The 14,670-nt window shown below is 44.7% G+C and overlaps 1 protein-coding gene across 2 annotated transcripts in view; it reads left to right on the forward strand.

Annotated features, from left to right (window-relative positions):
• PITPNB (phosphatidylinositol transfer protein beta) overlaps positions 1–11,617 on the forward strand; it is a 56,163-nt gene extending 44,546 nt beyond the window's left edge. Inside the window, exons 9-12 of one of the 2 annotated variants that reach the window (XM_084868226.1) lie at positions 2,790–2,900; positions 4,780–4,902; positions 8,350–8,435; positions 9,580–11,617. In XM_084868226.1, coding sequence (XP_084724352.1) covers positions 2,790–2,900; positions 4,780–4,902; positions 8,350–8,397 — 282 coding nt within the window. In that variant the 3' untranslated portion in view covers positions 8,398–8,435; positions 9,580–11,617. The remainder of the gene's footprint in view (positions 1–2,789; positions 2,901–4,779; positions 4,903–8,349; positions 8,436–9,579) is intronic. The other variant, XM_084868225.1, reaches the window with a different exon arrangement.
• The last annotated feature ends 3,053 nt before the right edge of the window (positions 11,618–14,670 follow it).

Raw genomic sequence — 14,670 nt, forward strand, 5'->3', positions numbered from 1 at the left:
TGTTCATAAAGTATGCGGTAGGGGGTGGGGGGGCATGCGCACATTTACCGAATTTTCACAGTGGTACTCTGTTTTATGGGAGCGAAATCGTGGAAAAATAGAGCTAAGCTCTCCAAGTTCCTCTGTTGACTAGAACGCACCTGGAAAAGGACGGTTTGCAGTATGTAAAAATCTTATTTACATGCTTATGGTGTTACCCCATTGATTTAAGTCATGGATCAGCTCATTATTCAAAAGTGAACTGTTACTGCTGAAGAGATTTTTCTGATAAAAGCTGATCAATCATTCAGGACTCTATAGGACACTGAGTTCTATTAATAATACCAAAGTAGAATTTTTTCTTCTATCTTATCCTTAGAATTCACTTGAAACTGGAACATTATTGAGAGTGAAGGAGGGGACTATGGTCTGGTGCTATGATTCCACAAATGAAGAATAATCTTGAGGTTTTAGAATAAGACCTAGAAATTCATCTTTTTTTTTTTTTTTGAATTCATGTATATGTGGCTAAATAGAAAGAATATTTGTTCATACAGAGAGCTTATTGAAAGCGGGGTGTGTGAGTGAGGTGAAGTGACAGGAAGTGACAGTGGCACGCTGTGACTGATGCCGGCATTGTGGTGCCTTGAATGCTGTGTGAAGCTGAGAACAATGTAAGGAGGGGAGAGCCCTTGGAAAAGGCTGCTCTATCTTTCACTCCATAATTTGGTTTTTATGAAAAGGGGCCCCAGAGTGTTACACACGACTTTCTGCTCTTTTAAGAAGCTTTATTTAGTGTTTTTTTTTTTTTTTTCAAATTCCAAGTGGTAAATATGACTATGAAAGAACGAAGGAGCGAGAGCGAGCTAGCATGTATTATGCCCTTGAGCTCCACCAGCTAAGCATGGCACTGGTGGAACTGCCTTAGTTAGATTTGAGATGCAGCTTTCATCTTGTAAGTACACCGCATTGCGGCTTAGAGTTCATACACTGGCCCTTTCCCTAGCCAGTGGTCGGCAAACTCATCAGTCCACAGAGCCAAACATCAGCAGTGCAACAATTGAAATTTCTTTGGAGAGCCACATTTTTTAAACTTAAACTCCTTCTAATGCCACTTCTTCAAAATAGACTCGCCCAGGCCGTGGTATTTTGTGGAAGAGCCACACTCAAGGGGCCAAAGAGCTGCATGTGGCTCGTGAGCCACGGTTTGCCCACCACTGCTCTAGACTATACCTGCAGCCCCGCTCTGCCATCTGTGATTCTTTGATAAGAACCTGCCTTTTGCCCTAAACTGAGCTCTGCGGGTAAGACCAGGTCTGCATCTGCTCGCTGCTGTGAGCCCAGTGCAGGCTCTCTTCCGGCTCCGCTCAGGAGTCTTCTGGTCTTTTGTACACACCACCCTGGAAGCTGTGTGCTCCTGGCTCAACCTCACAGTCACCTACTGTCTGGATCCTAAGGCAGAGGCTGCACTGAGCGCCACAGAAATGGCCAGGAAGACCATGGACTGCAGTCGCCCTGCCTGTTTTATAACCAAAACTTCAGCACTAGCCAGAAAGCGGGAAGAAGACAGCGGACACCTCCACGTACATACATGCAGCAGCTGTTGACACTTTGCATATTTCTTTTCTCCTCTTCTCATTTCTCCTCTTCCTCTTTCTCCTTCTCTCCACACAAACACACATTTAAAATTTTTTTGACTGAATCTAAAAGTTCTGTGAATCTAGGGTGGCGTAATCTGAGGATCCAAATTCTTTTTTTTTATTTTCTTCTTTTTTTATTTTATTGATTTTTTACAGAGAGGAAGGGAGAGAGATCGAGAGCTAGAAACGTCAATGAGAGAGAAACATTGACCAGCTGCCTCTTGCACACCCCCTACCGGGGATGTGCCCGCAACCAAGGTACATGCCCTTGACCGGAATCGAACCCGGGACCTTTCAGTCCGCAGACCGACGCTCTACCACTGGTCCAAACCGGTTTCGGCAGGATCCAAATTCTTATTGCTCCCTTTATGTAAATTGTAGACATTATATTTTGTTTCTTTAGTCTCTTTTAATTCAGATAGCCCACCTACCCTTCTCCCTTGTTCTTTTGTATATATAAAATTTGTGTGTATGTGTGTGTGTGTATGTGTGTGTGTGTATGTATGTATGTATATATTCTCCACCCCCACCCCACCCCCTTTTTTTTTTTTTACCATAACAATTCTTGATTTGATTCCCTGACCTCACCATCTAAACTATCGGGTGTAATCATTTGTGGATATTAAAGTCCGGATGCTTGGGATTTGCCCTGGAAGACTCGATGCAGATCGGTTTTGCTGCAGCATCCCTTTGCATACCCCCTCTGCTGAGAACACCTCACTTAACAAAACCCAGCCCCCACGTGCCAGTGTGTGAAGACACAGAAGACAACTAACCTCATTGCTTCTTCCTGTGCCGCAGCGCATTCGCGGTGGGAGCACGCTAATGGCTTTACGGGAACACTTACGTGTCGAAGGCTCACTATGGGTGCGATGTGAATAGAATTCGGTGTTTAATATGAAATCTGAATAGTGTAATCGGAGACCGAGCAATGCGCCTATTAAACTGTGGAGTCAGGAAGTAACTTCGTTGGTGGAAGGATGGTCGCAGCAGGGGAATTCTGCTGCTTTTCCTAAAAAGATTTCAAATATCCAAATACCTAAGTTAAACACACATATGAGATTATCATTTTCTTCATGCATGTCTGTGATGTCATTACACAGCTGTCAGTTTTAATCAAAACATAAATATCAAAGTCACGATTTCTCCTTTTCAATGTCCCTCGTCTAGAAGGAGCTGGCAAACAACCCTGACTGCCCTCAGATGTGTGCCTATAAGCTGGTGACCATCAAGTTCAAGTGGTGGGGGCTGCAGAGCAAAGTAGAAAACTTCATCCAGAAGGTAAAGTCTGCTAAGAGTGCAGTGACTTACATGCAGCTTAGGATTTGAGGAAGCTGTTCCTGGGATATTTTCTCTGTTACCACTTCTTTTTTCTCGGGAGTTAAAAATTACTGTTCCTGTATCAAATCCCTGCCCTTCTTTCCTCCCTAGAAACAGCCCGGACAGATGCCAGCAGAGGTTTTCAGGGGCTTGCTTTAGCCAAGATTAGCATTTAAAATATATATGTATTTTTTTATTGATTTCAGAGAGGAAGGAGAGGCAGAGAGAGAGCTAGAAGCATCAATGATGAGAGAGAATCATTGGTCGGCTGCCTCCTGCATGCCCCACAGTGGGGGTTGAGCCTGCAACCCAGCATGTGGCCTTGACTGGAATTGAACCCGGGACCCTTCGACCCACAGGTCTATGCTCTATTCATTGAGCCAAACCAATAGGGCAAGACTAGAACATTTTTTGTTCAAAGTGCTTTCCTGATGGTTCGCCCCACTCTTCTGTAGAGAGCCTTGGCCACATACAGCATGGCCCCGAGGGGCGCGGGGTCTCGGCATTGGCTGGAGGGAGGGGCCAGGCCTCACCCGGTGAGGTGCTCCTTGTCCCAGCTCAGCTCCATGTCCCTCCCCCTCCCCCAGACCTCTCCCTACATGCACATACATGTGTGCTTTTCACTTCTTTGTAGCACGTCTCCTTTTGGGGTCTTCGCTAAGAATAGTTACACTCTGAGCCTAGGGTAACATAATCTGAGGATCCAAATTCTAATCACCTTTTTGATGACTTCTTTGTTAAAGTGGAAGCTGCAGGGACAATTGAGCTAGCATGAGGAGAGAACCGCAGTTGTATAAAAAACAGACACGGCTGCAAGCACAGAAGGAATATGAAAGCTTTTGGTATTTGCTTTTCCTATAGGGTGAATGTGTACCCATTATCATTATTCAAAAGCCCCTTTTGTATCTTACTTTTAAACTGTAACTGCTCTAACGCTTAAAAAAAAAAGCATCTTAAAGTCTGGAAACTGATGATTCTTGGGCCTGCGTACAGTTGGCCCAAGGAGGCACTCTGTAAATATTGGCTTCCTTCTTTCCTCTTGGATCAGAGTAATAGATTAGCAATCTAGTTCTGATAAATAGAAGTCACACATATAATTGATGGAGTCCCTTCTGTTCATGGGAAAATTGTAAAAGTTGAAGGCTGTCCAAAAATAGTGAAGTACTCACTTTTCAGTACACTTTTCTCTCTCCTTGGAAAAGTTTAATAAAACTTAAATAATCCAGCAACTAAAATCGCTAGTTATATATATATGGTTTATTTATATATGCTCTCTCTCTCTCTCTCTCTCTCTCTCTCTCTCTCTCTATATATATATATATATATATATATATATATATGCAGTAACATTAGAAAAATTAATGGAGAGTTTGTAATAATTCTTAAACTTAATCAAACATCTTATTCCAAGAACCCAGGTCTCCTCTCTCAGGATGTTATTGCATTCTACCTCACAGTAGTTCTTTGAATTACAGAAAAGTTAGAAATTTGAGTTGACCTTGTGGTGATTGACATTTAGAAAAGGTAATAATAAATCGGGCCCAGCAGGAGTTTATGCAGGATTAGCATGTACTCATCACATTTACTATTTTTTTTCAGTTTCTCGTAAATCGTACTTCCTTTGCAAGGAGAGACTGTTTCATGTTTCACAAGGAAATCTTTATTTTGTCTTACAAAATGGTAATGGCATGAAATTAAGAATTTCACCAATCGACATAGTAGTCTTTTCAAACCAAGCGTATGTAGATTTCATGTGTTAATTGGGACATGTAATGTTCATGTGTCTTTAATGTCAGAGTGTTACCGTCTTATGCTACTCTTTCCTTCTTTGTTTTAAAAGCAAGAAAAAAGGATATTTACAAACTTTCATCGCCAGCTTTTCTGTTGGATTGACAAGTGGATTGATCTGACGATGGAAGATATTAGGCGAATGGAAGATGAGACCCAGAAAGAATTAGAAACAGTAAGACCTCCTTTTTGTGGAAATTCCTTAATTTTCCTTTCCAGTACTCTGTGTGTGTGCTTAGTAAGTATAGACTTAGAATTAAGAAGAGCATCGTTAGAAGCCATTCCTTAATCTGTATGTCCTTGTCAAAATCAAGTTTTGCAGACACTAACATCTCTTTACATGTTCTGATTTCTCTTTTGTTGATCTTTTCATAGAAGTAGACGAGAGCTTTCTTGATTTAGAGTGTCACCTGTAAGGTGTCCAGTCGTTTGTAAACTCTTTTTTCATGCATCAGTTCTCTTTGATGATGTCAGGTTCGCAGTCCTAGGAGACCCACTTTATCAGGCCAAGTTGCCTTTGGCTCATTTTGCTCTCACAGTGAGTTACTAATGTTCGCACAGGAAGTCCTAGCTACCTCTCCTGTAGAAAAGACAAGAGGAGTGGTTTTATCACTGATTCCAGAAAAGGCGCCCCCCCTCCCACACCTTGCAAGGAATCATTTCTTTTTAAGCTTTAGGCAGAAATACTGGTGATCCGTGGCCTGGAGGTCAGCCTGCCACGTTTCAAACTTAAAACCCACTCACCTCACCATGACCAGTGAGCAGGCCCTGAGTGCCTGAGCGCCCCATTTCCCCCCCAGACCGGTTCTTCCCGACTTCCTCTTCTCTCACACGTCTGCTTTTGCTTTTGCTCTGAACTGCCTGCACTTCTTTTCAGTTGAAAGTCAGGCCCCGTGGGAGACGTGAGCCCCAGGAATGTCCAGGGCAGGCTAGTGGTTTCCATGCAGTCACCCCGAGTCCTGCCAGCAGCCTTCGTTTTGGAAGCCCCGCAGGCGGGCGTGTTTGACAAATGCCTGCGTGTGAGGCAGGAACTCCAGTTAATCACTCGAGAGTGGCAGCAAATCGGGTTCTTTGGCACGGAAAGAAATCTATTTGTCTGGCACGGAGCATCGTAAAGAATCTGTTTAAAATTGCTTACTTTGGGTGATTACGGCAGATCTGCTTCTAATTAGCTTTATACAAACCTTCTGAAGGGACTGGGGCATACTTTCTTTATAAGGCAATAAATGTTATAACCTTATCTTATACATAAAGTAAACGTCAGGCAGTCTCCAGCTTATGAATGGGTTTTGTTCCAAAAGTTTTTAAGTTGACTTTTTTTTTTTTTGAAATTTGGAACGTGATTTCCCATAGAGAAAACAATGTAAATTGGGGTTCGGTTTCCAGGCCAGAACCATGGAAGCCTCGTTGACATCAGTTTCTCCTACTCCTCGTCTGACTCCTGAGTTCTGGCTCTCAGGAATGGGGTGATCGAATGGCGAGCATGGAAGAGTCTCGCTTACCCCCTTATTTTTAAGGTGGCCCAGTCAAAATCCTTAAACAGGCAGGAGTAAGTCAGGGTATGTCCTGTCCTTCTTCCCATGCCTCTCACCTACTTCACCCACTTCTGTCTTCCCTGACTCAGGAGTCAGGTGCCCTTCAGTCACCCACCAACACCACCACCACCATCACCGCCATTACCATCACCATCACCACCACCACCACCATCACCATCACCACCATCACCACCACCACCACCACCACCACCACCACCACCGCTGCTCCTTTGAGTCCTTCTCTGCTGCCTTGTGTAGTTTCACTCCCTCCAGGAGTGCAGGCCCCAGCGATACCTGCTGGCTCTTCCTCAGCCCTCGTGAGCAGCTGCTGTCGGCCGAACATTCAAAAGAAAGCAGCATGGTACCCTCATTCTCACTTACACTCCTGGTTCAGCTTCGGCATTTACCAACACCACGACAGAACTGAAAACAGACTTATTTTTATGGGTTTGAACTCTCAGAAGAGGCTTTTTTTTGTGTTGATTTTTATGTTGGGGAGCTGACCGCAGCATGAGGAAGAGCGCTCACAGGTTTGGGCTCTGGACCCTGCCTGTCTCTGGACCCCTTGGATGGAACATGGCTGAGACCTCTTCTTCCCCCAGGGGGTTCCTCCTCTTCCCTCCCAAGCCCTCAGTCTCCTGATACCTGAGCACAGAACAGCCCCAGAGTTAACACGACGAGAGCCCTGACAAGGAGGTGCAAACTCGCTCCCCCCCATGGCAGGGGCCTGCAGACTCTGCCACTGCTCCCTGCAAGGCTGTCATTTGTGAGTTGGCAATGACACTTGGAAAAGGAGGTGTCAGACAGGCAAGTAGCTTCACAGAAGCCCAAGTTATTAGAAGCTGTCATCATCGCACCCACGTGACTCAACCTAACTCCCCCAAGAAGTTGGTAGGAACCTATCATTGGTTCAGGGTTGGCGGTACCTATTTCAACAGCATCTTAAGGCAAATTTCAGATTGAGTGCTGACCATCTTAACATACATCCCCATTTCAGTTATTTTGTTCAAGTCATTGGGTGGAGTGCTCCATTGCACATCTGATAGCTGATTCGTGAGCACCTTCAGAGTGGGCAGCATCATGCCTCTAGGCCTACCCAGAATGCACTGCCTCCTGAAGAGGCTTAAGGCTTGCAAGTCCTCTTCACCACGGAGGAATGGCCCTTTTCCTGAGGTCCCGTTTCTCTGATACTGGATGATAGAGTTGGATACATTGTACTGCCCTTCTTAATTCTGAAATATTTTAAGAATTGGATTTTTTTCACATGGCTTTTGGCCCTGGAGAGAAGGAATAACATCGTGAGAGGTTAGCCATGAGAGGAATGCCACTGCCCAGTATCCTGCAGAGAAATGCCGGTTTAGGCAAAGCAACCAGAGAATCCTTTGAGCAAACCTTTTGCGTTTATTCTCAACTCGCACTTCTATGGGGTAGAAGGAGAGGGTTGAGGTTTAGAAGTGTACGTATTGTATTTATTCCTTTTCTGTTCTTTCTTTTCCTTCATCTTCACAGTGAGGTTTTTACTTGTCTATAGATTGTTATGAATTCCTGTCCTTTCTGATTCATCCCTGTGTCGTCTGTCCTTCATTATTTCTCACGCATTGTTCCTGTGCTCGCTTGTTCTTCCTTCCCACTTTCCGGTTTTCAAGAAACTTCCTACAAAGAACTTCTCGGAGGGACGTTGGTCTCAGAAGCCACGGAGGTGGCCGTTCCTGTCTGGTCCAAGGCCTATAGAAGGATGAGCCAGACCATCCGGGCATTTTCTCATATCGGTGAACGGTTCATTGACCCTTGGCTGTCTTTGATGATGTTACATCATCACTCTACATACTTGTTACCTAGATTCAAGGATAGATACACATTTTTTATGCTGTGCAAAAAAAAAAATAAAAAAAAAATCCTTTTGAAACATTTTCTTAAGACCAAGAGTACGAAAAGGACCTCAGAACCTCATTCTCTGTGTGGAAATGGCTATAACCAGGCAGTGGTCACTTCACCATCTCTTCTAGCTCCTTTTTTTCTCCCCTTGCCTGACTAACCCAATACAGAGTCTATGATTTCAGCAGCTCATGCTTTTATTTTACGTTTAGATGCGTAAGAAGGGTTCCGTCCGAGGCACGTCGGCTGCTGATGTCTAGATGAGTCCCCTGTAGGGTCAGAGACAATATCACACTGTGTAAGTGAAGACCTGGGTAAAAAGGATATTTGAAAACCAATACCTTTTTAGTAATGAGTAGTTAACTCGCCCAGAGAGGCTGAGTGTTAAATGTGGTTTACATTTTGGAATGTAAGCGATTATATTTTAGAAATTGACGGTAAACACTCTTCTTTAAAAATGGAGCAGGTTGGATTTAGTCATTTCTAACTACTTACTGTTACTGGGTTAGAAACCAGCTGTCGATGGCCAGTTAATAGATTTATTTCTAAATGGGACCTTTTGTGGTTAGTAAGGAAATATTTTAAAGCATTTCAAGTCAAAGACCTTTTATCCCATACCATGAGGGCCAACCTCAATAATTCATTTTATTGAAGTTGAATTTTTTTTTTCCCCCTGAACACCAGAAAGTCATCTTTATGTTGACCCTTCTTCAGTTGTTTTCATAGTTGGCTTTTTTCTTTAGCTTTTATTCACAGTATAAAACATGTCTATGGTTTTATTCCTCTCACACAAATTTATTTGCTTAAGTTGGAGATTTTTCTAGAGGGGATACAAGAGCCTCAGAATCTACCAGTATTGAGGCCAGTGTGAGGAAACAAAAGCTGACAGTGCACTGTTGACATCTGTTAACATTGAACTGCAGTGTTTATCGAGGAAAAGCACAAGACAGAACATGCTTGTCACTCCATGTAGTTCGTTACTGCCCTTACATGTCTATGTTATAGAACATGGGAGACCTGACGTGTTGGGTAGTGAAAAGAAGCAGTTGCACCAAACCCTGCCAGGATCCCTCCCAAGCCCTTTCTTTAAATTCAGTGTTTCATTAAAAAAAAAAAAAAAAAGAAAGAAAAAATTCAACTTATTTTTTGTTAAGTTCTTCTAAGTTTCTGTGATTTGTATTCGCTTCTCATTTACTTTCCCTCCAATGAAACAAAATGTTATGCCATCAGTACTAGTAAGACCAAAATCTTCAAGAGGTTAAATTTTTAAAATGCAGTAGTTGGGGTCCATTTTCTGTCAAAAGTTTTAATACATTGAAGGTTTTGTTTGTTTGTTTGTTTGTTTGTTTGTTTTCAGGAGAATGTGTGCAACAAGCTATAGTCTAACGTTGTTGCGTCTCTCTGAATGTTAACACCTTGCCTTTCTTTCATTTCCCTTGCAGTTACGTAACCAAGGTCAAGTGAGGGGCACAAGTGCAGCCAGTGATGAGTGAAGAAGAATCTGACCAGGATCTCACAGTGTTGGCGTTTCCAGCCACGTGCTTGTGACTGTGTGCTCACATGCACAGCTTCCCAACCATGTGTATATATATGTTTGTGTGTGTATGTCTGTAGCTGTATATAAAACGCATGTAGAGCTACAGATCGGAATACACACACTTGTGTATATATGTACATAGAAACATACTGAAGGGATTATTAGTACAATTTCTCCAAAGTACTGTACCTATCTTCAGCAAGAATGCAAAAGAAAATATTTTCAATATATATATATATATATATACCTGGAACAGATTTTAATAATCAGAGTAATACCATTAATGGACAAATTGACTGCAGTGTAATACTAGCTGGTATGTTTCATAAATGTCAAGTTGTGGACCAATAATATATATATATATATATATATATATATATATATATATATATACACATACATAAATATATGTGTAAATATATATAGCCTTTTATTACTTTTCTGTTTTTAAATCAGTCTCTTAAAATTTTTATTTTATTCTCATAAGCATCAGACTCCCACGAAAAAATTTACTCAAAAATCTGTTGGTATTCCAGTGAATGTGGACTATAAATGCCGAATGTATATATAACGATTTATTTCTGGATGGTCATTATCTCACAGCCAAATTGGACAATATCTGTTAAGTAAGGAGTGAAGTTATAGACCAGTTTTTACTTGTTTGCCCTGAGGGACAAAATTCTTTTAAAAGAAAAAAAAAAAATCCGGTTTTTATTGGATTTTTGTATTTTAAATTTCAAGTATTTTTCTACATCAGACATAGCAAAAAAAAAAACAAACAAAAAACGGAGATGATGGTTTGTGATGTATAATAAACACTATACAATCGTCAGGCCTCCTGTTAGGCAAACAGAGAAATGGATGAAGAGATTAATAGCATTGTAGGCTATGCGCTGCTCCCGCCGAGTCTTTTTTCGGAAAAGACTGTTTTCTGAAATTACTGCTTGGAAACTATGCAAATGAGCTCGAGTCCTCACAGCTTACACGATCGAGTCTAGATAGCGATGGTGGTTTTGCTCTTTTCATGTTGAAACACTTTAAGGAGGAGATGCTGACTTGGAAATAGGAAGAATTTAAGAGGCGGCTCAGTGAGGTCTGCCTGCACACGGTTAGGAGGCCCTGCTGAGGGGCCAGCCCCCCTGCCCCCCGCCGCCCCCCCCTTGGCTGTGCCCTCAAGTACAATGTCATTGGTACATACCCCGAACACGCATCATGGACATGCTGGTTGGAAGTGGCCGCCGCCTTTTTGTTTTAAAGAAAGGAAGGACAGCCAGGTATGAATTTATCAGCTTCCTTTGTCCGAATTGCGTTTCTCTCCCGCCAGTCAGTCCTGGAAGCTTGAATAGGATGAAATGGTTGAAGCCTTCAGGTTACAAAACTGTCTTCTTTCACCTCCCGTCCCTCCGGCCACACGGCAGCCCCTGTAGTCACATCACGTTAGTAGTCTGACTTGCTGACAGCCCAGCCCCCCAGTCCTCGCCGCTCTTTCCCACGGGCCCCGTGTCCCCCCCCCCCCCCCCGAAGCGACCGTGGTGACTCCGGGGTGTCCTGAACCTCAGCCCCAGGCCCCACCCGGCGACGTCCTCTGTGTACTCAGGATCAAGACCGATGTTTACTCTCCGAGCACTGTTGCGAGATAGGTTCTGTCATCGTGCAATCATTGTCTGCAAAGCGCCGGATGCGAGGAAGATCATTGCTAATTTCGCGAAATAAACAGTCTCGTCCTCTCCTCTTAATGAACTTAACTCTCGCTGGCATCTGTGGCACTTGGAAATGAGAGCCCGGCGCTCGGGTTTTAATGTTTTTCTAACAACTGTGGAGATTTGAGGGAATGTGCGGTGAATGTAAAATATCTAGTTTACTTGGCAGTCTCTTGTGTAAATTACAGTAAAACAAAGTAAATGAAATTTAAACAAAAAAATAAATTTGATCACAAAACGCCACTTGTGTGCCTGAGCGGTTGTTTCCCTGATGCCACGTCTGCTTCCGGACACTGCAGGCCGCTCCTCGGCTCTTTTCAGAAATCCTCTCGTCTGCAGCACTGCCCTCTGGGAAAAATAAAGAAAAAAAAGGGGTGTATGTGTGTGTGATTGCAAACTCCTGTTCTTGAAACGCGCCTTTGCCACATTAAGTTGTTACATTTGGCTTCTTAAATAATTTGCTGTCTTTAAAAGCTAAGCAGTAAACTAAAGAAGGATTATTTATTATTAGTCTCAGAGGTTTCTTAAAAATTATTTTTAGCCCTAGCCGGTTTGGCTCAGTGGATAGAGCCTCAGCCTGCGGACTTAAGGGTTTCAAGTTCGATTCCATTCAAGGGCACATGCCGGGATTATGGCTCAATCCCCAGTAAGGGGTGTGGAGGTGTGCAGGAGGCAGCTGGTCAGTGATTCTCAACATGGATATCCCATATATATATATATATATATATATATATATATATATATATATATGTATATATATGTATGTATGTATATATATATATTATTTTAAATAATATTTAAAGGGGAAAATACAGAATACCCACAGTATTTTTTAAAGCACTCAGTAAGGAATGTGCTTGGTTTTACCTTTCCTCTTTTAGGACTTGGGAAGGCCTGCTGTGTGGGGGGGACATACCGTATTTTCCGGCGTATAAGACGACCCCCTAATTTTACAGTTAAAACATAGGTTTAGGCCTATATTCGCTGTATAAGACTACCCCCCCACTTCAAAGAAAAGACTTACTTTGCCGTCAAGATCGGCAGGTAATTTTTTGTGCAATTTTGGTCTTTTGCCCCCGATTTTCGGTTGACACTTTCGTTTCAAAAGTCGTCTTATACGCCGGAAAATACGTATAACAATCATTTTCTCATGGTTCCAGCTTACATCCTAGTGTTGCTCACCCTTGGGAGCGGTGGCCAGCCACGTGGAAGTATTTAATGTAGAATGTTAAATTTCCGGGGTGTTCTTTGGTTTGCTTTCCGAGGTGATTTTCTCAGCGCTGTGTTTCAGGCAGGGTTTGCATCCGTACTGGCAGTCCGTCCGTGCATTTGGCAATCTGACACATGCACAGCCCAGTGTGGGAGGCAGCCACGTGGACCGCTGAGTTACCGTTCTGTGTCCTGTAATGGCACAGAGGCCTCTGACGTCATTCACACTGTCCAGATGAGGGAGCCGACGTCCAGGCCAAAGGCAGCTGGGATAGGTGAGGGCCTGGGGGTCGGTCAACACCCCCCCCCCCGGGCCCCCTCGCGGAGCCCCGGACTTCCTGTGTGTCTGTGGCAGCCATCACGTCCAGCTGTGGAGGGTTCAGGGTCAGCTGAGACAGTACACCCCCTACCATACGGTACGCCCTCTGCCGCCTGATCTCACTTCCTACTCCATCCACTTACCGAACTGCTTCCTGCTTGAAGTACAATCACTGTGGACCTAACGCCTGGCTTTTGGAAAGCTCACCTCTCTCCCTTCTTGAACTTGCTGAGCCGTAAGGTTCGCAGCTCCACCTCCTCCTCCTCCTCAGATCTGGTCCCTGAGGAGGTAGGAGACAGGACCAGCTGAGCTGACAAGGGGCCCGTATGACATTCCCTGCTCTTCCCCACTTGGTACCACTGAGTGCCACTGTGTTACGAGATGGAGTTCAGTGGACACCAATCCAGTTTTTCGTGTTACCGGCAATTGTAGAGTTTGGGACTTCACATGAGGGGGGTTGGGCGGGGGGTAATGACAGGGGACTGGAGCAGCTACAGCCGGTGGAGTGCTTCCCAGGAGCCCTGCCGGTGCCTCTTGGGGTTATGCTCCCTGACTTCGGAATATTAAGCATCACCAAGTCCCTTCAAAACCATTTCTTCCACCGGCTTGGATTGGGGGAAGCAGAAATGGCAGATATTCTCAAGCCGCCTCCCACAAGCAGTGTGAGAGGGTGAGGGCCTCATCGTTTGGTTTTTTTTTCTTTCCCCTTTTTGAGAGTGCTGTGTTCAAGGCATCTTGGATTGTTTAAAAGGGATTCAGAACTCATTGCTCCCCCCACTCCTTCAAGATGGCCTGCGCTCCCTGGAGGGCGGAGGGGTTGCATGGGGACCCGCTGCTTCCTCATGCATTTCTCTCCCTCGGAGTTAAATCGTGTCCTTACTCTGGCCAGGCTGTCCTTGTCCCCACACTGACATGTGGGCTCCCCTCTCTTGAGGGTTTATTCCGTTACGCTAGGGCTACTGACTTGAGAAACTTCAGCAATTGTCAACCAGAGAGGGTCTCGGCCCCGGCTGCCCCTTAGAGTCACATGGGGAGGAGCCTTTAAAAAAAATACGCTGCCTCACCCGTTCCCTTCCCGTTAGCTCGGGTTCTGTGCCCTGTTTCCAAAGGACAGGCAGGCGAGGGGAGCTAAGCATTCCCCTCTTCCTGGAAGATCAGCGAGGACCCGGCTTTCTCGCCAAGTAACCCGATTTCTCCCCATTCTTCAAAGCCAAGCGCCGCTCACTCTCCAGGCCTCCGGGCCGCCTGCCTTCACCTGGGGCGACCCCGATGGAGTCCGCAGACGGGGCTGGCCAGCTGGACTCTTCACGTGGCTCTTGCAGACTCGGGCTGCCGTGGATAAGAGGTCATCTTTCATGTGCATGTTCTGCATCCCGAGCCAGCTTGGGAACTCCTGGACGGGGTGTCACCATGACACCCACAGCCACCTTCCCTGCTGGGACATTTGGCTCTGAGACTGCCTTTTGCCCACAGCAGGGACCTGCCTAGCCCTCCGGGAGGCCGCTTTTGAGTCTAGGCGAGAGGAAAGTATCACCAACAAGCCAAGATCTAAATTTCTGGCCTCAGACTCTTGAAGCCTGACCACTAGCTGCCGCAGGAGGTAGTCCTCCGGGTGGGGAATAAAAGGGTGATGAGACAGAGGAGGGAGCTACAAGCCCGTGTTTCCTCCCCACTTTCCAGACATCTAGCCCGGAGCTTCCTTAGACTTCAAACTATGCTCTCCGTCTCTCCTCCTTCCCCCGAATGCACTGTCTGCTCACGGAGTCTC

Source organism: Pipistrellus hanaki (genome assembly GCF_964339955.1).
Source record: "Pipistrellus hanaki genome assembly, chromosome: 19".
Classification (NCBI taxonomy): Eukaryota; Metazoa; Chordata; class Mammalia; order Chiroptera; family Vespertilionidae; genus Pipistrellus; species Pipistrellus hanaki.